This window comes from Emys orbicularis, chromosome 18, assembly GCF_028017835.1.
Source record: "Emys orbicularis isolate rEmyOrb1 chromosome 18, rEmyOrb1.hap1, whole genome shotgun sequence".
NCBI lineage: Eukaryota > Metazoa > Chordata > Testudines > Emydidae > Emys > Emys orbicularis.
In genome coordinates this window covers 9,200,719-9,222,570 of record NC_088700.1, presented here as the reverse complement: position 1 = coordinate 9,222,570, position 21,852 = coordinate 9,200,719, and the positions used below count along the sequence as shown (strand labels likewise).

General features: G+C 45.9%; 1 protein-coding gene across 3 annotated transcripts in view; it reads right to left on the bottom strand.

Moving 5' to 3' along the window:
* VAV2 (vav guanine nucleotide exchange factor 2) overlaps positions 1-21,852 on the bottom strand; it is a 304,801-nt gene that overhangs the window by 7,247 nt on the left and 275,702 nt on the right. For 2 of the 3 annotated variants that reach the window (XM_065418652.1, XM_065418654.1), the window contains exons 12-23: positions 20,713-20,799; positions 18,054-18,139; positions 16,049-16,181; positions 14,240-14,349; positions 13,433-13,534; positions 10,007-10,095; positions 8,519-8,535; positions 7,782-7,803; positions 5,363-5,490; positions 5,036-5,110; positions 2,619-2,671; positions 696-812 (exon numbers count right to left, since the gene is read on the bottom strand). In XM_065418652.1, coding sequence (XP_065274724.1) covers positions 696-812; positions 2,619-2,671; positions 5,036-5,110; positions 5,363-5,490; positions 7,782-7,803; positions 8,519-8,535; positions 10,007-10,095; positions 13,433-13,534; positions 14,240-14,349; positions 16,049-16,181; positions 18,054-18,139; positions 20,713-20,799 — 1,019 coding nt within the window. Of the gene's footprint in view, positions 1-695; positions 813-2,618; positions 2,672-5,035; positions 5,111-5,362; positions 5,491-7,781; positions 7,804-8,518; positions 8,536-10,006; positions 10,096-13,432; positions 13,535-14,239; positions 14,350-14,855; positions 14,871-16,048; positions 16,182-18,053; positions 18,140-20,712; positions 20,800-21,852 lie in introns of all 3 variants that reach the window. The other variant, XM_065418653.1, reaches the window with a different exon arrangement.

The window sequence follows — 21,852 nt, the reverse complement described above, 5'->3', positions numbered from 1 at the left end:
TCACTGCAGGAGCTGCTCTAACCAATGGGCTATGGGATACTCTAGTGCCAGTCTCTCAGTCTCTCCTGTTGAAGCTGGTCCATTGTGTATAAATAATTAAATGAGAGAGAGCATGTAATGCCCTGGTGCCTTACCAACCATTCTGAATGCTCACAATATGCCAGATTAACCAGATGGCTACATAGCAGCATGCTAGAACCATCAATGGTGCCTTTACTTTAAAGGCCAATACTTTAATAAGCCAGAAATCCTCATGTTTAAACAGCCCAGTACCAATCTCTAACCAGCACTTCACCTGTGTGTGCTCTTTTACTTCACAGTAGTTCCTTACGAGGAATCTCTATGAAGCCAAAGCCAGCCAGAACTAGACTATCTCACCCTACAAATGGGCACCAGTACTAACAAGTCTTAAAACATATGACTCCAAGTCAGGTAGATCAGTGGAACTGCACTGCACTTCAAATCCGAAAGGGAAAACGGAGCATCTTCTGTAGACAGCTTACCTGATGTCTAAGGTGATCAGGCTGTCATTAAAATCACAGGCTTTCCTCAGGTGCAGAACCAGAGAAGAGCAAAGCTTATCAGTCCAACATGGTCAATTTCACACCCAGGTGACACCAGCTCAACGCCTCGCGCCGGTTACTTTACCACCTTGTGCGAGCGCCGTTAACATAAGCACCCGTTGCTATACTCACTTAATACTGATGGCAAAGCGCTCGGCCTCTGCTGGTCTCTCTCGAATCAGGTACGTCCCGCTGACGTGCGACTTCAGCAGGTTGTCTGTCTGTTGCCTCTCCATGTTCCCTGCAAACCTAAAGGAACACTCCCCATTAGGTGCTGAGATCACAGAGCGGCCAGGTACTGACTGTAGGTTTGGTTGACAAGGCTCTGTCTGGTAACACAGGATTTCTACTGTGTTTTGAATTGGGCCGGGGTCAAAAAGTCTACAATCATCCCTCCTGACTGGTGCGGCTCCCTAACTGGCAGGTAACAGGGACCAATCAATTACCTTTGCTGGCTTTTGCATGAGCCCACAAGCCATTCATTACACCAAGAGCTGGTTTTTGTTTTTGTTTTTTTAAATAAGCTCATGCAGACTTTACAGTCACTGGTTATCTCTCGATCTTCCCCACAGAACATCCTGGATGGCAACACGTTCCAAAGACGAGCAGCCTGCTTGCTGACACCAGGCACAGAAATACCGTGTCACCCTGACACGGCACAGAACCAGAAGTCCTAGCAGCAGGCCTTCTACAAGACTACTACAATCTGGTCCGATCCTGGGGGCACTTGCTGCAAAGTGTCAAGTGACCTGAATTCCCACCATAGTCACTCGGAGCCCAGGGTCCTCAGCACTTGGCAAGGGTGGGAGCAGAGCTGGGCCAATGGGGAGAGCTTTTGAATCCTCAGCCTCCAAGTGTCTTCTTAAAAGGAAACCAATGACTACCAATGCAGTTCATGTCAAACTCCTGCTTCCAGGAGTTAGAGCTGGCCATCTTCTAGGTCTGAGCCTCCTCGGGGCAGGGATTCTGGGGGGAGATTTTCAAAGCTACAAAGGCCAGTTTGATACCCACCTTTCAATGGGAGTTTGGCACCGAACTATCCTTTGACAATCTCTGTTAGCTGTACAGCAGTAAGGACACTGACTGCAGTCAAGTAGGACAAAAGATACTATCCTGGATGGGTGTGGAGTTCACAGCATGAGTACTCATGAGGGGACTTCCTTGATCTGCCAGGTTATCCAGGAATGTAGGTAATTTTAATTTACGGGGGGGGTTATATTAATATTTAAAAATATGTTTTAACAAAAAAATCCATTTTTGAAGGGCAGGAGAGGGATGGGGGATTAAGAGAGAAAGGGGGTCTGATCAAACTCTTTATAAGTAGGCAAAACAGTGACCAGAAATATTTAAATAGCAAGTAACTGCTTTGCAAGTTAAGAGAAAAGATGTAATGGTGCAGAGTGCAGTCCCTTCCCTTCTTTGAAGTCTTTTGTTTTTATACTGTTCCTAGAAAGCCACCTGGACTGGGAATGAGTCCCAAGGTGTATAGGTTTCAATGAAAAACTTCTTGGGGTTAAGTTAGACTCATGAAAGTAAAGCACTGATACCAATGGGCAGAACTAGAGGGAAGGGCAAGTGAAGAGCAAGCTTCTCCTGCAAAGCTCTGCCAATGCCCTACACTAACATCCAACACCCTTCTCCTGAGCAGGGACCTGCCAACCCGGCCAAATCCGCAGCAGGCAAAGTAGCAAGAGCTCAACAAATGCATTTCCCATCTGTGCTCTGATCCAAAGCCCACTGCAGTCCATGTAAAAGGAGTCCCATTGATTTCAGCTGGCATTGGATCAGGCTCTGAAGTCGGCATTCAAACTCAAGTCTTCGGAAGTGAAATGCTAATGCACCAACTGACTATGCCATTTTAGCCCTATTTGCCTGAAAGTCTCGACAGTGGATGGGGGGGTCGGGGGAGGATGAGGGGAGCTTCCAAAGTGCATTCATAATTTATCCCATAGCAGATTTGTGACAAAGTAATGGAATGAAAGGGTAAAGCCAATATATCTTTATGTCGGTAGTAAAGCATTTCTATCAGAATGTCTCATTTAACGACCGACTCACCAAGGGTACGCCGTGTAGTCTATTTCTCTCGAAGGAGGCCGGCTGCTGGGAGGCTAGAGCAAAGAGAACACCGCTTATTACTGTGGAGCGCAGATCCTAATTAGATTATAGATCATCTCGGATAAAAACGCTCCCGTACAGAGGAGTGTATGTGCCAAGCATTTTATGAGTTATTGGCCTCGGAGTCAGAAGAAGAAGGTTATAATCAACGGCTTCTCTCGTTGGCGCGCACACACAAACCAGCTGTGCCAAGTGTATTGGGTATTTTGATTTATCTGACCCGTTTGTGGTCCTACGTGTGGCTACATGCTGCAGTGAAAAGCAGGCTGCATTCACACTGTGGTGGGGTGCTATACGAGACAAGGAAAGTCTCGGGGGGGGGGGGGAGATAGGTTTCAGCAGGGGAACACTGCACTGCTTGGGCTGGTAGAGACCCTGCAGGGTTCCCTCCCTAGGCAGGGACTTGCCGTCCACACTGCTATTTATACCTGTGCTAGGGGGGCATGTAATTCACGCCCCCGGAAGTGTAGACATAGCCTAAAAGTAATTCAAAGCTTTAAAAACTTGTTAACAACCAACCACCACTTTGCTTCTCTCAAGTGCAATCTCAAAGCACCTGACAGTGCTGGATCAGCATTATCGCCAAGCTGCAGATGGAGAAATCGGGGCCCACAGAGGTAAGCAAACTTGCCCAAGATCACGCAGCAAGCTAGGGGTGATGCTAAGAAGAGAACCCAGGTCTTCTACACTCCCAGGGTAGTGCAGTGCCCTATCCACTGAACCACACTGCATTGCCCACTGGCTGAAAACATCTTTCCCTCCACATCCTCAACCCCTGTTTTTATTTCTGTTAACGTTTTGGGACAATCTTTTTCTTAGTCCAAGCACAAAGGCAAGGTGGAGGGGGGCAGATGAGTCACTGGAAGTTATCCCCAACCAAAGCTGGCCCCATGGCAGCACGGCTTGTGGTCTAAAGATTATACAAATAGCCCCACAAGCCAGCAGGTCAGAGAGTTGGCATCTGGGTCAGACCACGGCCAAGCACATCACCCAAGCAGACAAAAGGCTATTGCCAGGATTTAAATGGGGAAGTGAGAGGAGCATTTGCATGGGTTACATGTAAACCCTGAATAGGAAGAATGCATTTACTGCAGTTCTAAAGATACGTTAGTAAAGTAATATGTTATACGGGGCTTGGGCATACTCCCCTAAAATGTGCCAGCCTGGGTGCAGAGAATGAGCACGGCTGAGTTGGGCGGTGGGGTTTGTGAATGAAGACCCCATATTTGGAAAGAAGCCCAGGTTGGAAAATTAGTCCCTGACTTCTGGCTGTCACACATCCTTGTGCTAAAGCACTCGTTAAAATGCAGTTTAATGGAATGAAGAAGTTAAAGGTGCAAGGGCAAGGAGCCGGGGAATTGCAATAGGAGTTTGGGAAGAGTGTGCTAAGGGAGAAGCGAAGTGCATGTTACACTAAGGACAGCACACAATATGCACGGGACATCTGCAATGGCTGTGCAGCGTGAGTAGAGAATTCACTTACTCAGGAGACTCATTTACTCTAAGAGCCCCAAAGCCCACAGGAGTTAATGGAAAGATCAAGCCCCTAAACCCAGTATGGGTCAAATTTAGGGTTTAGGACTGGACTGAAGAATACCAGGCTCCCCTTATTGGGTAAGTGCTAATGATCTACACTCCTCCAGTCCTTTCATAACTGTTAGCAAATGGCTCACATGCACTGGCTCTGTTTCGGTTAATTGGCAGCAAATGGAAAATTAAATTAATAGATGGGACTTCACTTGGTTACACATTAACACAACCACCCAACACATTAGAAGTCTTCAAGGCTGGGCCACTATTAAGGTACAAAGCACCATCAAAGGTAGTTCTTTTAGCCTGATAAATAAGCATGGCTGTGTCCCTTTAAGTGAAATAATTTGCAGACTCCATCGAGTGTCCCTGACTGACCTTGAGCCTCGTTCAGAAATCTCCCCCAGCACATTCTTCAGTCCTCCGTGACTGAGCCAGGCCTGCAGGCAAAACTCACACTTCAGGAGGTGCTATCGTCTCTCCTAGGCATAGCTGGAGGTCCCAGGCAAAGCAGCGTGTGAAGTTACGCTCTGGAGAAAGGCATCTATCCAAGCCAGCACCATGTGATGAACTTGCCCATTTTGAGCATAAATATTCACCCATCTCAGACAAAATCCCGACAGCAAGGAAGACAGCTCCCAATTGCGACTTACACCAGTTACATCCGGAGTGACTCCAATAAGCAGAGATACTCCAGCTGCATGCCGGTGTACAGTCCACGATTTCAGTTGTCTTGCTTTAGGAGATGGGCCCCAAGCCAACCCCCCCAAACCTGAGCATGCCCAAGCTTGGGGGTGTTGGGCTCCGGTCTGTTTTTATGCACTTACCCTAGCGTCCACAGGACAGGGCTTCACCGATGAACTGGGAAAATAACCAGACTTCTTTGTCTGTATTAACCTCCCCTGTAAATAAAGATTAACGTCAGCACTGTGCCAAAGAAATTGGATTCTTTGTTCCAGTTTCGGAGAACTTTGTATGTTATGTCTTCCTGACACAAGCTGAAAATATGCCTCAGAGAATTTATCTGGATGATGGCTGGCAAACTCCAGTGAATAAAAGTGCAAAGGGGGAAATAAATAAATAAGAACTTTATGACTAGCTGGTAGCCTCTGTGTAAGGACTTCTGAACATTTCCAAAGAACAACTTCACTCACTTCCCACCACTGCGAATCCGGGTCCCCTCTTAGCAGTTCTATTATGTCCCCAGTCTGAAACGTTAACACCGGCTTTCCTGGGTGAGCTGGGTTGCCATGGTAATTCTGAACGGCCACCATTTTAGGACCTAGAAAGAGAAAGGAAACAAAACCTATTGTTACGAGAAGACCATCTTGTGAGCCACTAACCCAGAGAATATTAGCGGTCAGGATTTGCCGGCGTAGCTCATTCATGCTTATGGCATGGCGCCTTGATTTGCTCAAGCTACATGGCTAACATGAGAGAGTCTGGCAAGCTAAAACATTGGGGGCAGATAACAATGAGCCCACCTGAACCCCAGCTGCAAAGATGGCACCTGCCTTGGAACTGTGAAATCTCAGGCAGGCTTTAATTGGGCAACAACAAGCCACGCGCGAGTCATCACAGGCTGAGTGACACAGACTGGGATTTCTGAGGGGACGACGAGTTAGGCGCCCAACTCCCATTGACTGTTGATGGGACCTGGGACTGACATTCTGTGCTGTGAATGATCATGTGTTAAAGATGCCTCCCGTGCCGCACTCAACTGACAATATTTATCTTAGCCCCCTTCTTTTTAGCTGCTTTTACCTCACCCCCACCCCGCAGCTAATGGGAGCAACATGCTCATGCTCAAAATGTTCATGTTGCCAGCTTGGATTAGGAGGACTTTTCCCCCAGGACGGGCTTTCCTGTAAGTGAAAGAGGCACAAAAGGGAGCTGGGTCTTTTCGTGCAAGGTGGGGCATTCAGGACTATCCCAGGGCCCTGGTCTGCATTAATCTTGAACAAGGGAAAATGTAACAGGGACCAGAGTGAATGGCGACGCTGACAGAAGAGAACTCTAGGAGCTACAGAGTGAGTTACCACCACCGCAATATAACCACATTTATACAGCCCTCACTGCCAGATTATGGGTATGTCTACACCCAGCCGCTAGTTCGGCGGCTGGCAATCGAAGTTCTGGGTTCGACTTATTGCGTCTTGTCTGGACGCGATAAGTCGAACCCGGAAGTGCTCGCCGTCGACTGCGGTACTCCAGCTAGACGAGAGGAGTACCGCGGAGTCGACGGGGGAGCCTGCCTGCCGCGTGTGGACCGAGGTAAGATCAAACTAAGGTACTTCGAACTTCAGCTACGTTATTCACGTAGCTGAAGTTGCGTACCTTAGTTCGATTTGGGGGGTGAGTGTAGACCAAGCCTATCTGAGCACCTCCCAATGTTTAATGTATTTATCTTCACAATCCCGGGGAGACTGGGCAGTGCTGTTGTCCCCATGATACACATAGGAACTGAGAGGCGGCTAAGTGACTGGCCCAAGGCCACGCAGGAAGTCTGTGGTGGAGCAGTGACTTGAGCCTGGGTCTCCCAAGTCCTAAGCTAGTGCTCAAACAATTGGACCGTCCTCCTCAATCTCAGCCGTAACTGTGAGGGGACGTGCCTGTGAGCAGAATGAGGGTTACCCCAGTCTCCTGGCTTTTTAAGGCTTGTCTACATATGAAAGTTTTGCTGCTTTAAATATGGCTATGCCCAGACTTAAAATGCTACAGTGGTGCTTCAGTGTCGAGTAGACACTTACTACAGCAACGGGAGGGGATCTCCCATCACTGCAGTCATTCCCACTCCCTGAGAAGCAGTAGCTAGGCTGACGGAAGAATTCTTCCCATCGACCTCGTGCTGTCTACAATGGAGGTAGGTTGGCTTAACTACATCTCTCAGGGATGTGGATTTTTCACACCCCGAGAGATGTAGCTCTGCCGATGTAACTACATTGGTACTGTTAAAGCAGCAAAAAACAAAAAACAAAAAACAACCCCCCCCCCCCCCCCCCCCAGTGTGGATGCAGTTATACTGGTAGAAGAGTGCTTAAACTGGTATAAGGCACCTTCATACTAGTATAAGGCCTGGTCTACACTACCCGCCTGAATCGGCGGGTAGAAATCGATCTCTTGGGGATCGACTTATCGCGTCTCGTCAGGACGCGACAATCGATCCCCGAATCGACGCGCTTACTCCACCAGCGGAGGTGGGAGTAAGCGCCGTCGACTGGGAGCCGCGGCAGTCGATTTTGCCACCATCCTCACAGCAGGGTAAGTCGGATCTGATACGTCGAATTCAGCTACGCTATTCGCGTAGCTGAATTTGCGTATCTTAAATCGACCCCCCCCTGTAGTGTAGATGTAGCCTTAGTGTAAGGTTTTAGTGGCATAACTATGTTGGCAAAAAATCACCCCCCTAACCAACATAGTTGAACCAGTATAACTTAAGTGTAGACCAGGCTTTCGGTGCAAACACTGTATGAGAGCCGCTTCCAAAATTTGCCATCATCAACCTCTTTGAACCAGATCCCAATGCTGCCTCCCCTACATTACCCATTTACAAAACACCAACACCACCCTTACCAGGTCCTGTATTTAATGAGTCCTGCAAAGAGAGAGAAAAATAGTTTATGTTCAATAAAACTTATTGCAACTGAATGTATTTAAAGATAAAATAAGATCCCCTTAAGTACCATAGTAACCTCTGCTCTTGCCCTGATCACCGCAAAGCTCCCTGAGCAGATTCAATTTTTTCCTAAGGCAAGGGGCATATCATGCTGGATCTACCCATAATTCTTCACTTTAGGGACAGGAAGGTTTCCATTCTCTGTAAGAGGAACCATCGCCATTTAGCAGGGGAAATACTGAGGTGAAAATTTATCCTTCTGCCCAAGTTCTCCATCTACGATAGTTCAGAATGCAGAGTCATTGCAGCATTGTGAGTCAGCACATCTGACGGCGATCCCCACAAATGACAGGCAAGGCCCAGGTGGAACAAGCCAATTCTGGTCTAAAATGAAGGACATCTGTTACCAGCACTTATCCTGAGAGGTGATCAGATCCCCCAAATCCCACAGAAGTGAAAGGAAATTGGGGGTGATCAGCTCCTTGTAGGTCCCTAGGATGTTGTGACACGGATATTATCCAATGTAACGTTCGCAGTGACTGCTGGGGACCCTCCCCAAGGCCCAGGCTGCTTCCAGAGCTAGTTGAAAGCTCACAGCTGTAATTCAATCTGGACTAGTGAAACACAGATGCCCCCACAGCCCCTGCCTGACAGGGAGTTAGAAGGGAATGAGAGGCTTGTTAAACAAACGTACCTGGTCCGCTGGAGAGCCTGAAAATAAATGTTAAAATAATTGGTTAATTTAGGGGGAAACGACCCTCTGTTTTGCACTTCCCTCTACTCCACGGCATAACTCAAGTGGCTACAGTGCCTCATCATCTTGACAGAAGGGACCAAAAGTGAGGCACTACAGACTTGCTCCAACGCCCACTGAAGTCAGTAGGAACCTTTCCATCCACATCACTGGGCTGTGGATCAGGCCCCAAATCGCAGCCAGCTCTGCCAACGCACCTCAGGCCTGCAAACAACGCTTTGGTAACAAACACATCCTGAGCCGCGCCCTGCGGATTTGTGCCCAGCTGTGAGTGTGTGGTGGGGGATTGGGGGTGAGAGAGAGAAAGAGCATCGTGTGGTTATATTGCCCAAATGCCCATTAGAAATTAGACTAAGAACTGCATCCCCACCAACCACATCAGAGCAGTTGCAGGTGTAAATATAGTAACCCATGGAGCCATCTACTGACAGCCTATTTGTTTGTCTCCATTACACACACACACACACACACACACACTCTCACCTCCCTCCCCCTGCCCACTTAGGCGGTCTGATGGAATTTTCCTTCATTGTTGTCCCTTTTCCCTATCCTTGTTGCTTTCTAAGCGGCAACACTTTTACCTTCACCTGGAGGGAAGAATACTTCGTCTTCTCAGAGACTGGTTTGACACGACTTAGCCAAGAAGGGGTATTAAACAATGCAGTAAATTACCTTCCGTTACCCCTCTGCCTCCCACAACCCACAGCCAAACTCTGCAGCTTCCCAGTCAACATCTGTTCGGGTAGGAATCTCAAGATTGCTCCTAAATCGGATCTATATAGCCTGTACTTCATGTCCTACTACAGTAAGTCTCTTCTAACATTAGCTTCAGCGAATCTGCCTGCAGGGAGATTTATTTTAGGGGGGAGGGATAGCTCAGTGGTTTGAGCATTGGCCTGCTAAACCCAGGGTTGTGAGTTCAATCCTTGAGGGGGCCATTTAGGGATCTGGGGCAAAAATCTGTCTGGGGATTGGTCCTGCTTTGAGCAGGTGGTTGGACTAGATGACCTCCTGAGGTCCCTTCCAACCCTGATATTCTATGATTTTATGAATCAGTCAAGTTGGTTGCAAGATCCCACCTGATGCATGGTAGGGATTAAGTATCTTTCCAACTTGCTTGCTGGCTTTATGTTCCTTTACTGTATTCGGAGTAGTCCCCTGAAATGTATGTATATTTACTACAGGGGACTACTTGAAATAGTCAGAATATACATATACACATACATACCCAGACACACAAGAGCTACACACAGTTACCATACTAGGAAGTGGATGGAAAACTCTTTAAAAAATTTTCTTAATCTATTCAGAAATGGACATAAAACAGTGGATGACATTTAGTGCTAGTAAGAAAACAACTTCTATCTATCAGATCATTCACAAGAAGCCGAGCCCTTTTAAAAACAGCTAGAATGTCAAAAGACTTACTGATCTTGCAGGGAGGAATAATTTCCAAGCATTCTTTGTGAGCACCTGCTCCACATTTCATGCAAAGATAGCCCTGATAGAAAGTTCCTCTGTGAAAACAGAAGTGGAAATTTACGATTTTTCTTCATTCCGGTCCCCTCCTTGATATTCCTCCCCAATTACCTGTTTGTTTTACTTCTTGCATGATAGTTTATTCTGTAAACTTTTTACTATTTTTTTTTTTTTTTTTTTTTGCTAGTGACTAACATATGTGAAAGGTGCCAGATGGATAATCCTTCAGTGTATCCAACCGGGAGGAATAAGAGCACTAGGAAGGAAATGTGCCTCTACTCTGAATTGGTAGGACCCATATCTAGGTAGCTCAGCCTTCTCCTTCATTCATTCATTCCTCAGCTTCTCTGCTGATGGTGGCCCATGTGGGTGTATCTGTGCCAATGACAATCATGACTTTTGCAACGTGGGCATGTCCCCCCTGGGAAGCGGATTGAAACCACCAGCTCATTCCATGTCGGGGCCCCGGACTCATCAGGTGGTAACCTGCAGTCACCTCTAACCTGGAGCTTCACGCTGGTGACTTAGCAGTGAGTAGACTCCCTACCCCTGTACCATCCCTGCAAGCCATCCACTTATGAACGCTACACCCTTAGGGAAGGCCAAACACCACCTGATAAAAGCCAAAAGTCAACACCGAGCCCTATTTCCCAGTTGAGCTTGCTGTACATCTGCAGAAGGCTCTACAGCGGACGTCATAATGTTGGGCTAAAATCTCAGCCATTTTCAAGCAGGGAAGGTTGGATAGGGTGGATATTAGGGAAAACTTTTTCACTAGGAGGGTGGTGAAGCACTGGAATGTGTTACCTAGGGAGGTGGTGGAATCTCCTTCCTTAGAGGTTTTTAAGGCCCGGCTTGACAAAGCCCTGGCTGGGATGATTTAGTTGGGAATTGGTCCTGCTTTGAGCAGGGGGTGGGGCTAGATGACCTCCTGAGGTCTCTTCCAACCCTGATATTCTAGGATTCTAAGGTCAAATTCATTCAATAAAAACTTCCATTGAGTCTAAAATCCCAGCAATAAGCATTGGTGTTTTGGTGCAGAGGAGGATTAAGCAAAGATATCAAATCGGTCAGTGGGAACACACGAACAAACGGGAGGAGAGTGTATGATCTGTGTTTAAAAAGAACCTGACTCTCCTACAGTGTTAATATAGACAAATCTACACTAGGCATGACGTTATACTGCCACTGATGGGCATCACACTGAAAGGAGGACATACCTCTGGTGTAGTTAAACTATCAGATTCCTGGGATTTATTCCCAGCTCTGCCACTTGACCTTAGGTAAATCACTTAACCTCCCTGTGCCTCAGTTTACTTATCTGTGAAGTGGGGATAATAGGATTTAGCCAACCTCAGGAGGCAGAGATGGGGAGGTGGTTTTTGAAACCTAATTTCTTGTGATGTGCTTTCAAATTTCCCCTATGAAATATGCAGTATAAGTGCAAAGACCTATTACTAAATGATAGCCTGTCATTAGTTACCAGATCACGAGCTTGCAGGACTGTACGGCAAAAACCCACATGGATACAGTGTTTATTTGAATCCTGATTGGTTTAGCTATTAAATGTTATTGATGTTCCAACCAATCCCATAAGATTGCTCATGGAGAGGTTCTCAGAATAGCATATAAAGACCAGCAGCGACAATGCACACAATTTAATATGCACAAGGAGTTTCTTAATGCAACATTTGTTGAGCTAATGATAATTTCATTTGCCATTGGGTAGGCCAAGCAATAAGCAGCCCCCCTGGGCAGGTTATAGCTTCAGCGTATGGTCCTTGTATGCAAGATTTATCTATAGCCTCAGGCCAGCAATTCTTGCTCCTTGCAGAAATTCTGCAATGATGCATAAAGGATTCTGTTTCCTGTCAAATGGCCAGATATTTATACCTGCTTTCCCATAGCAATGGGGCAGGGGCATGGACTGATAGCTCCTGTAGCTACTAGGCTATCCTGATCATTAGGGTCATTTCTGCGATACAGCAGAGGTGAGCTGGAAGTCTGGGAGTTAGGTGTGAATTGAGAGCAGAGGAAAGGAAAAGAATGAAAAGAGGGAATAAAAAAGACAAACCCATTTTAGATGTTGAAAACATCTAGCCAAAGGGCTGAGGAGTATGAATTTTAAGTCACAAAGAGCTCACACATGACAGTCTCCCATTATTGTGTCCCCGTGAAATGTCCGTTAGATCAGTGGTTCTCAACCAGGGGGACGCAAGCAGGTTTCAGGGGGGCCACCAAACAGGGCCAGTGTTAGACTCGCGGGGGCCCAAGGCAGAAAGCTGAAGCCCCCACCAGATGGGGCTGAAGTCAAGGGACCTGAGCCCCGCCACCCAAGGCTGAAGCTGAACTTCATTTTGTGGGGTCCTGTGGCGTGGGGCCCCAGACAACTGCCCTACCTGCTACCTCCTAACACTGGCTCTGGCTTTTATATGCAGAAAACCAGTTGTTATGGCACAGGTGGGCCACAGAGTTTTTATAGCACGTTGGGGGTGCCTCAGAAAGAAAAGGCTGAGAACCCCTGTGTTAGACAGTGGAGCCACTGTGTTGAATATGGAGTCCCCCAGAGGATGGAAGGCTACGCAGAATCCAGGTTTGGGGATGGGGAAACAGTCAAGAGAACTCCTGGTGGCTCCTGTATTGGATCAGCCTGCCTGCGATGCGACAGCAAGGGGTGCCAGGTAAGTGGGCTGCCCCCAATGTGGGAAGACAGCCAGGCTTGGTGAGGATTAATGAGTCAAAAATCTATAGTTCAAATACAACCACAAGCCTGGAGAGCTGGAAGACGCCCATGGGCCCAACTACTCCACACAGGGAGTGGCTGAGTAGCGTGACCATGATACTGCAGAGCTAACATCCCGGTTAATGACATGAGGGCATGGTTTGTGGGAAAGGCTTAGGCTGGGATTCCCATTGACCTTCAGCAGGTGTTGGGTACCTCTCTGCCCACTGTGCCTTTGAAAATCCCCCCTTTTGTGGGCCAGAGTAAATGCGGAACAAAGATGGCTCCATTTTAGGGGCAGAGAGGGGAGTGGCAAATACAGCACAGCTGTCAGTTAACATTGGGCAGGTGTGTGCATGAAATACTGATAAAACCACAGTCTGTTCCCACCCAAATTTGTCCTCCCAGGTCAGGGCGAAGGGGCCTGTTATCACCAACGCGGATTTCAAATTTGACATAGCCTGAAACTCCGCAGCTGACAAGCGGTAAGTCAGAGAATCTCAGATTCCTAGCCCTGCCCAACTCACATCTTTTCTCGACTGGGTGAAAGACCAGGGAAATGATGAATGAGCAATTACACTTTTTTTTTTTTTTAAATGGACATGTTTCTAAAAAAAGTTTTCTTCTGGAAGAGCCAGAAGAGCATTGCTCACCTTAAAAACATCTTGCACGCTTTGCAGTTGGTCGTCTTTTCAAACGTGTACATCTGGAAGTTGTGGTGATTCGCGTTGGCTTTTTCTGGCTTAATGTTGGACCTAATTCCAAAGAGGGGAAAAACCAAAACAAAAGACAAACCCCCAAAGTTGTATCAGCCTGCCCTTGCCAGACTTTCTGAGTTCTATGGTTGCAGCTACTGTCTGGATTTCAGTCAAAGTTTTGAAATCACAAAGCATGGTATAAGATCTTGCACAAGAGTAAAAGAATTAGAGAATCATTTGGGGCTAGCGGTTGGGAGGGGGTCATGTGTGGTGCGTTAAACTTTCATTGATATATTCACACATGCTCCTGTCTTTCCCTCCTAAGTCAGTCATTAACTAGAATTCACCACTGTGCAGAAGGCCAATATGAGACCTACGCACTACTTATGTCCTCAAAATAGAGCTTAAATAGGATGCCACACCCTTGTGCTGACTATCTGTGCAGATTTTAGCCCTTAACTCCGGTTGTTTGGTCAAATACATGCTCAACATTGCATGCCATAGGTTTTCTCCCAAGGTGGCAATTTCTATAGACATCTTCCCTGCACACGCTTTTTGCATGAACCGTTTGGTTAGATGCTATCACATCAGGCCCAATTCCGGAAGCCCTTTGTGCATGGACGTCCTATGGAAGTCAGTGAGAGTTGCAGATCAGAGCGCTGGGCTCTGAGAACTAGCAACTGAGTTGACCAGGCCATGTTTCATTAGCAGCAATGGTGTGCACCCCGAGATGATTTTTGCAGGGAAGCTTAAAACACTCACATTGCCATTTCAAACTGCTCCATCCACTTTCTCTTCATGTCTTCCGTCTTGCAGAAAAACTGGAAGCCCTGCTTTCCTTGAAGGTGAATCAGGTAGAACCCATACGACCACTGCAACAGGAAATCAAAATAAATGATCAGATGTTGGTTCTTTCACCCTTACCTCTTTGTGCTGAATGCTTAAGCAACAACATCTGGGGGGGGGGGAGGGGGGGCGGGGGCTAATTCAGGTCCATTTGTCATCTGTTTTACTGTGTTCTCTTTACTTGCCTCTCTGGTTACAATGGACCTCTCTGGTGATAAAAGCAGGGGAGTGGTGCAAAGACCAGCTTTGTATTTCTATTGTACCTTGCAACAAATGACTTAATGGTTGACTCTGGTGCACGCCATCATCAACCAGAATTTCATAGCAGCAGATGGGAGAGAACCCAGATCCTGCGGCTCCAAAAAGCTCAGGTCCCTGCCATTAAAGCTAAAGGAGACTCTCCATTCACCATCAGCAATATAGAGCCTATGACACACATCCAACCTGCCCTGCAGAAGGCAGTGGTGCATATACACACTAGCCAGTTCACTACAATGTTAAAGAAAATAAAGTGGATCTCGTGGTTGCTTACCATTTTTCCATGAGACTAGAAAGCATAAGAGAGCAAAGTGGAAACACAATTCATTAAAACAGAAGGCTAGCAATCTCTCTTCAACATCACAGCAGCAAAGCCACCAATTATTTTCAAAATGGCACAACAGCTCCCTTGTTGCTAGCCTGTACATTGTACCACACTAACGGGGTGGCCAAAGCTGCTAAGCTGTGGAGTCTACTGGGATGCAGATCTTCCTTTGTGTCATCACCTCAGCCCAAAACCAGGCAAAGTATGTGCATCTCTGATAGAGAAACTTGGTTTAGAAGAGTATACCCAATGCAAAAAGCCTGCCATGTCCATGCTAACCCTGAAAAATAGACACTTTCTACAGCTTCGAGGGTTGTCTGCTGAGGGACAGGTCCAAGAAGCTACAAAGATCCCACCAGACCAAGGCTTCCACCACGACCTTTGGGTCGGCCATTTTTAAAGAAACAGCACTCTCCACTGGGATATTTGAACTCCAGTATTGATAACTCCCACGCAGCATTAGGAAGGAGTAACCATTAGAGATGCCTTTTCCAGAACAGTTATTGCTGGAGGTTCCACTCCCATTAGCTCTTCTGAACAACAGGCAATGATAAACCTGGCCATCCGGCCCACGTTCCCTCTCCCAATGATAACTCAGGAGCTAGTGCCTGAGAGCGCGAGAGCCGCTGTGCTTGCCACGATCTGCCGTCTAGAATACTAGGTTCGTATTCTGTAAAATGCACCGAGGCACGGGGAGCGTGAAGCTTGGAGCCCGGAATGAGACACACACAACTAACGCCCAGTCACCCGGATGTGTGAATTGGAATAAGCATGTGTATGTCTTGCCCATTCTTCCCCATCCTCCATTCCTTTTTTAGGTCATTTTTATCCTTTCCAATTTGTCTGTGAATTACTCTCTCTGAGAGTGGCTTCTCTAAAAGAACAGAGCAGCTTCCCCCATTCCAGTCAAGTCATTCTAACTTCTCGAGGGCTCTTTTGCAGGCCCCAGGTCAGGGGACCCAGCTCAGCCTCCCATTTCTAAGCTCCTTGCCCTGAAATCGAAGGGTTGATTTCCAGATTTTACAAGCGCTATTTCTGTTTTAGAAGTCCAATGGGAGAGGAGGTGCCCTAGGACACTGACCTGCATGAGTATGAAAAGCTGTCCAAGAGAGCTAAGCCAGTTCCTTGCTCTGTCCACCTACCTTCTTAATGTCCTTGTTGTTCATGGGATCATCGGTCATCTTATGGAAAAGCAGCTCGATAATTTCTTTCAACTCATAATTGTATCCTTTCCTTTTACAGACGATCACCACTTTATCGAACAAAAATAAATACCTGCCAGAAACCAAATCCCACATCTAATTATATATACACCTTTCACAGAAAGCTCACCTTTCACTTATTCCCCAGTCAGGACAGTGAAACGTTGCTAGCTATATAATGATTTAACATTGAAGGCGCTCGGTGTCAATGCAATTCTAAGTAACAACCAAATTAATGAGGCTGAAACGTGTGGAAACGTAGGACCAAATATCCTGCTGGTGTCACTCAACTGACTGTAAGGGAGACAATTTGGCCCATAGATCGTCTTACTGGGCAAGAAGGGACTAGGTGAAAAATAAAATTAACCTTCAGTTTGTTTATTTGGAAAAACTTCAGAACAACAGTTCTTTTTAGAAGAAAATGTTCTGACTCCTGTGATGATAGAGCTCTCAAAGGTGTTTCATAGACAGGTCACGTAGTGAGAAGACATGTCAGTTTTGCTTCCTGAGGCTCTTCTAACTGTAAACCAGAGCACCCAAGAGCTGTTGTATATTTCACTTGTAGGTAACCTCCAGGAAACATACAGTACTCTGTAATCATACAGGAAAAAGCTCCCCAGCTCTGTTTGAGACACCCTGAAATCAGCCACTGGAAAGGTTCACCTAGCACACACAATCCCTTCAATAGGGATGCAGCTTTATTTGACTCTGCAGAAAAAATAAGAAGACAGGGCTTTCCTCTGAGTGCCCTCTCTGCAGGGCTCAAAATCAGTGTAAGTGGCTTTAAACCTAACTACACGTCCTACAATTCCGCGGGTTGGCAGTGAATCTAAACGGGAACAGAGAAGAGTTTGCATTTGCAAAGCCCAAAAGAGCTTTAGCCCCCCAAACAATGAGTTTTAAAGTAACAAAAAACAACCTAAGCATTTCACTGTGGATGAAACTTGTGGACTCTAGAATTGCCAGTTTTTTATGATTTAACATCGGACTTGAAAGCTTCTGCCTCTGGGCATTGTGGGATATATGACTGGGGCCTGAGGAGAAACACTGGAAGTGAACACCCTCCAGGCTTTGGGAGCGTGCTAGTCAGCATCTAAACCTGGGCCTAGAGATGAATTTCACAGCTTACCTGTCACCTCCTTATAATGGGCCACACCTGCTTTCAAACACACTAAATTGCTGGGAGGCGGAGAGCTGAAATCCAAACTAAGCTCTGACTTCTTATCTCTAGAAGATCGGGCCTCTTCAAACTAGATTGGCCAGCGCACTACAAAATGTACGGTAGGAAAAATCCTGCATTGGCAGAAGGATGGACGGGATGATTATCCAGTCTTTTCTGTGTAATGCAACACCCCCTAGCTGGGTTGTCAGCAATGGGAATTGAACCTGAAGCCTCTTCACCTAAAAGCAGGAGCTTCTACTTTCCAAGCTTCTTTGGCTCAAAGACCGTAGGTGATATAAACCTCTGTGCTTCAGCCACTAGAGGGGGACAAAAAGCCACGCCATCTATCTGCAGGTTCCGCACACACCCTGGTCAGGGAACCTCAGGAGCCTGCCCAGCTCAAATTCTTATACCAGCCACCAAGTGTAAGGCGATGCCCCTGGGTGAGTCAGCATGAGCCAGGACTGAGCCCATGACCTATGGATCTAAACCCATTATGATTCTAAGACAGATGTTAAGCTGTATTAGAGCCCCCGGCTAGGGTGACCAGCCAGCAAGTGTGAAAAATTGGGACAGGGTAATAGGCGCCTATGTAAGACAAAGCCCCAAATATCAGGACTGTCCCTATAAAATCAGGACATCTGGTCACACTACCCCAAGGGCATAGCAATAAGGAGCCCTGTGCTGCACTTAGCATTTGGAATGATGTTTCTTGTAACTTGGCTTTCTGGGAGAACGTTGTCTTTTTTCATTGTCCACTTCTTTGTTTCTTCATTCACTCACCTGTCCTGCTTGGTGTGGTTCACTATGGAACGGACTTTCAGTTCACCGTCTATCTTTGGCCTCCCGAATTCTTCCAGTTTCCCTTGCTGCGGGTAGCAAAACGTATGTTAGCAATGAGAGGTTTTTATTTCTGAACCCAAAAAGTCTCTGAATGTGGCACAAAACGTAAAGAAACAAAGAAGACAGTTTCCAAAGGGCAATAAAGCCCCTCCTCCCCCACCAACACCCGAACAATCAGTTTCACACATACAGAATGGGAAGAGACTGTCTAGGAAGGAGTACGGCAGAAAGGGATCTAGGGGTTATAGTGGACCACAAGCTAAATATGAGTCAACAGTGTGATGCTGTTGCAAAAAAAGCAAACATGATTCTGGGATGCATTAACAGGTGTGTTGTGAGCAAGACACGAGAAGTCATTCTTCCACTCTACTCTGCGCTGGTTAGGCCTCAGCTGGAGTATTGTGTCCAGTTCTGGGCACCGCATTTCAAGAAAGATGTGGAGAAATTAGAGAGGGTCCAGAGAAGAGCAACAAGAATGATTAAAGGTCTTGAGAACATGACCTATGAAGGAAGGCTGAAAGAATTGGGTTTGTTTAGTTTGGAAAAGAGAAGACTGAGAGGGGACATGATAGCAGTTTTCAGGTATCTAAAAGGGTGTCATAAGGAGGAGGGAGAAAACTTGTTCACCTTAGCCTCTAAGGATAGAACAAGAAGCAATGGGCTTAAACTGCAGCAAGGGAGGTTTAGGTTGGACATTGGGAAAAAGTTCCTAACTGTCAGGGTGGTTAAACACTGGAATAAACTGCCTAGGGAGGTTGTGGAATCGCCATCTCTGGAGATATTTAAGAGTAGGTTAGATAAATGTCTATCAGGGATGGTCTAGACAATATTTGGTCCTGCCATGAGGGCAGGGGCCTGGACTCGATGACCTCTCGAGGTCCCTTCCAGTCCTAGGATCTATGAATCTATGAACCCAGCTCAGATTCCAAAATGGGCCCCTAGCAAAGGAGAGAACCACCACTCACCAAAACGTGAATCACCTCATCAGTAATGTTAGCTGGGATGGACTTGAATACACAGAGGGAGAACCTTCCAAAGATTCAGTAAATAGAGAAGGTGCACTGGCGTAAGATTATACTGTGGGGTCTGTCTTGAGTGGCAGAGTTCATATAAACAGTATCACCTAAAGCCAGATGGAATTCCAATAGGCGACAGTTACCACAGAAAACGACCCTAGAAGTGGTGTTAGAACCCTGAGGCTAGTGTTTGGGTTTGATGACAAGTCAAGTCAAGGATCTGGGTGCAAAAGTTTAGCGGTCAAGTAATTTTTGCAAGATTTCCACTCTGGGTGGCAGAAATCTCATGAGATCAGCTACTCTCAGGAGATTTTCTATTGAAACTGCACAGGAACCAGAAAATAGAGGTCTTCCAATTTTGGCTCCCATCTGGAACCAAAACCAGAGATTTGGGGCAGATTCAGAGGCCAGAATCATGAATCTCTCTCGCCCCCCGCAAGCCCTTGCAAATGCTACTCAATACAGCACTGTAATTGAGTGATATGAAACACTCCACCTACAGAGTGCTCTTTTTTTATTTAAAAAAGTCTTGAATCTTCACCGTTGATCAGAAAAATACATATTGTATACAGCTGTGCATATAATCTGTGGTTATTTCATTGCTGTGCTGTGTGGGTTGTGTATACATAATGAGACTAAATCCATAACATCCGCTACCGAGAAACGAAATTAAACACAGAGCAGAGCGTGTGTGGGATTGATCTGAAGCAAGAAATGACTGCTTTGCTAACATTTCATCTTCTGCATGTCACACCAGCTCTCAGACTGTAGCAGGGAAAAGCAGATGCTTAAAGTACCCATTCGCATTCCAATTTTTAAAGAGCACCACACATCTCATTTCTCATACAGATCATGACTTATCATGACTGTTCCAATCAACACCTATGAGCCGGAATGGCCTACATCCCACTTTGGAGTTTTCTCAGGTTTCTCTTGAAAACTAGGGATTCTGTCTCAAGTCTGTTAAAGAATCATCTATTAAAGTCGACAGTGTCCTCCGGACTCAGGATAACACAGAGAGGTACATGGTGCTGAGTGTACTCAGCTCCCATTGATTTCAGCTGCACTTCAGCAGATCAGTCCCTCATGTGGTTTGAAAGATAGATGTCTGGTCCATATTTTTGGAGTTCTGTGCTCAGAAATATATTACATGTGCTGCTCTTTCCCTTGTATACCGGGCTATACTCTTGTTCATTCATCTCCTCTCTCTACCCGCTTAACAGCGAAATAAAAACATTTTAAACAGCAGCCAGATGTGGAAGAATTCATTTTTGGAAAAGGACGGTCCCCCAACATTAGCGGCATGCAGAAATAAAGTATGGGAAATCCTTTCAATGGAAAAAAATGACAGTCCCACATCAGGATCAAATAGATTTTATAATGTATGGGTTCCATTTTTTGGAATTTGAACAAAATTAATACACAGATAAGAAGAGGTTGATCAAATACAAATTGGTCTTTTAAAGGTAAGTACAGGTGACAAGTGAAATTTGTTAATACTTGTCTGGAGAGTTCAAGTATGTTAATAAAGATAAAATAAAAAGTTGGGGGCTAGGAGGAAAAGAGAAGATTCTCAAACTCACCAAGTTTTCTATAGATTTCTGAAATTCACGTATTTTCTTTAAGGTCTCTTTGTCTCTCTTGACTTCATTTATGTACATGGCCAAGTCCTTAAGAGAAAAACAAATGTTGATTCAGTATTTCTGTTTCCCTTCTAATCAAGAATCCTTAAAAAAACCAAGAACACTCGACTTAAGGAGTCACTTCAGAAAGTGAAGATATCAGCAGCTCTGTGGGAATCAAACAACCAACTAGCACATTGACTGTGTGTCGGAGAAAATACAAATCGGGGGACTCAGAACTAGCGCAAAATATTTCTGCTGGATTTAAAACAAGAATCAGTCCATTAAAACCAAGTAAGCAAGCCACCCAAGCATGTCTGGTATCCCTGTCTATAATCTCTGCATCAGTACATTGCTCACATATATCAAGAGTGCTCAATATTCTGCCAGCTGTATCATTCAACCCTTCTGAAACTCCTTAAGCAGCTTGGCCGAAACATTCTCCATCCTTTCCCATGTGCCCTTCTAGGATTTTCTTGTTAAATAACTAGATAGGCGCTGCAACTCGACTGATGAACAGAAGAGGGCAATACTTTAAATTAGCATTAGAAAGTATGACGGACTTAGAAAGTCTTTAAAAGCACAGTCCTGACTTTCCATTCAGCAGCTACCTGAGCTGACGTTCAAGTTCCATCCAGCATAACTCTTAGAAAATAAAGAGCTTTCTGACTCTTCTCATTCTCCTCCATTCTCACGCAGTGCCTTCCACCTCAACACTCCCTTTTCTTTCAACTCCTTCTTCACTCCATTCATCATCCTAGTGCAAAAGGCACGTGCCAGACATTCTTAATCACTGTACCTTTGACCATCCTCTGTCTATATATTAACTAAACAGACAGTAAGCTACGCTGGACAAGGACCATGTCTATACTTGCTCCTAAGCCTCTTGACAACTTTTTAGCACTATGGCCCCAATCCAGCAAACCCCTAAAAATATTTCAGTACTCCCATGTACTTCAATGTGACTTTAAACACGTGCTTAAGTGCTTTGCTGGATCGGGGCTTATTTCAGCAACACCACTGGAGTTCTTATAAAGGTAAAGCATCTTGCAAAATAACGATGGGAGCCCTGAACGCACATAACCATTTATAGTTGGGATG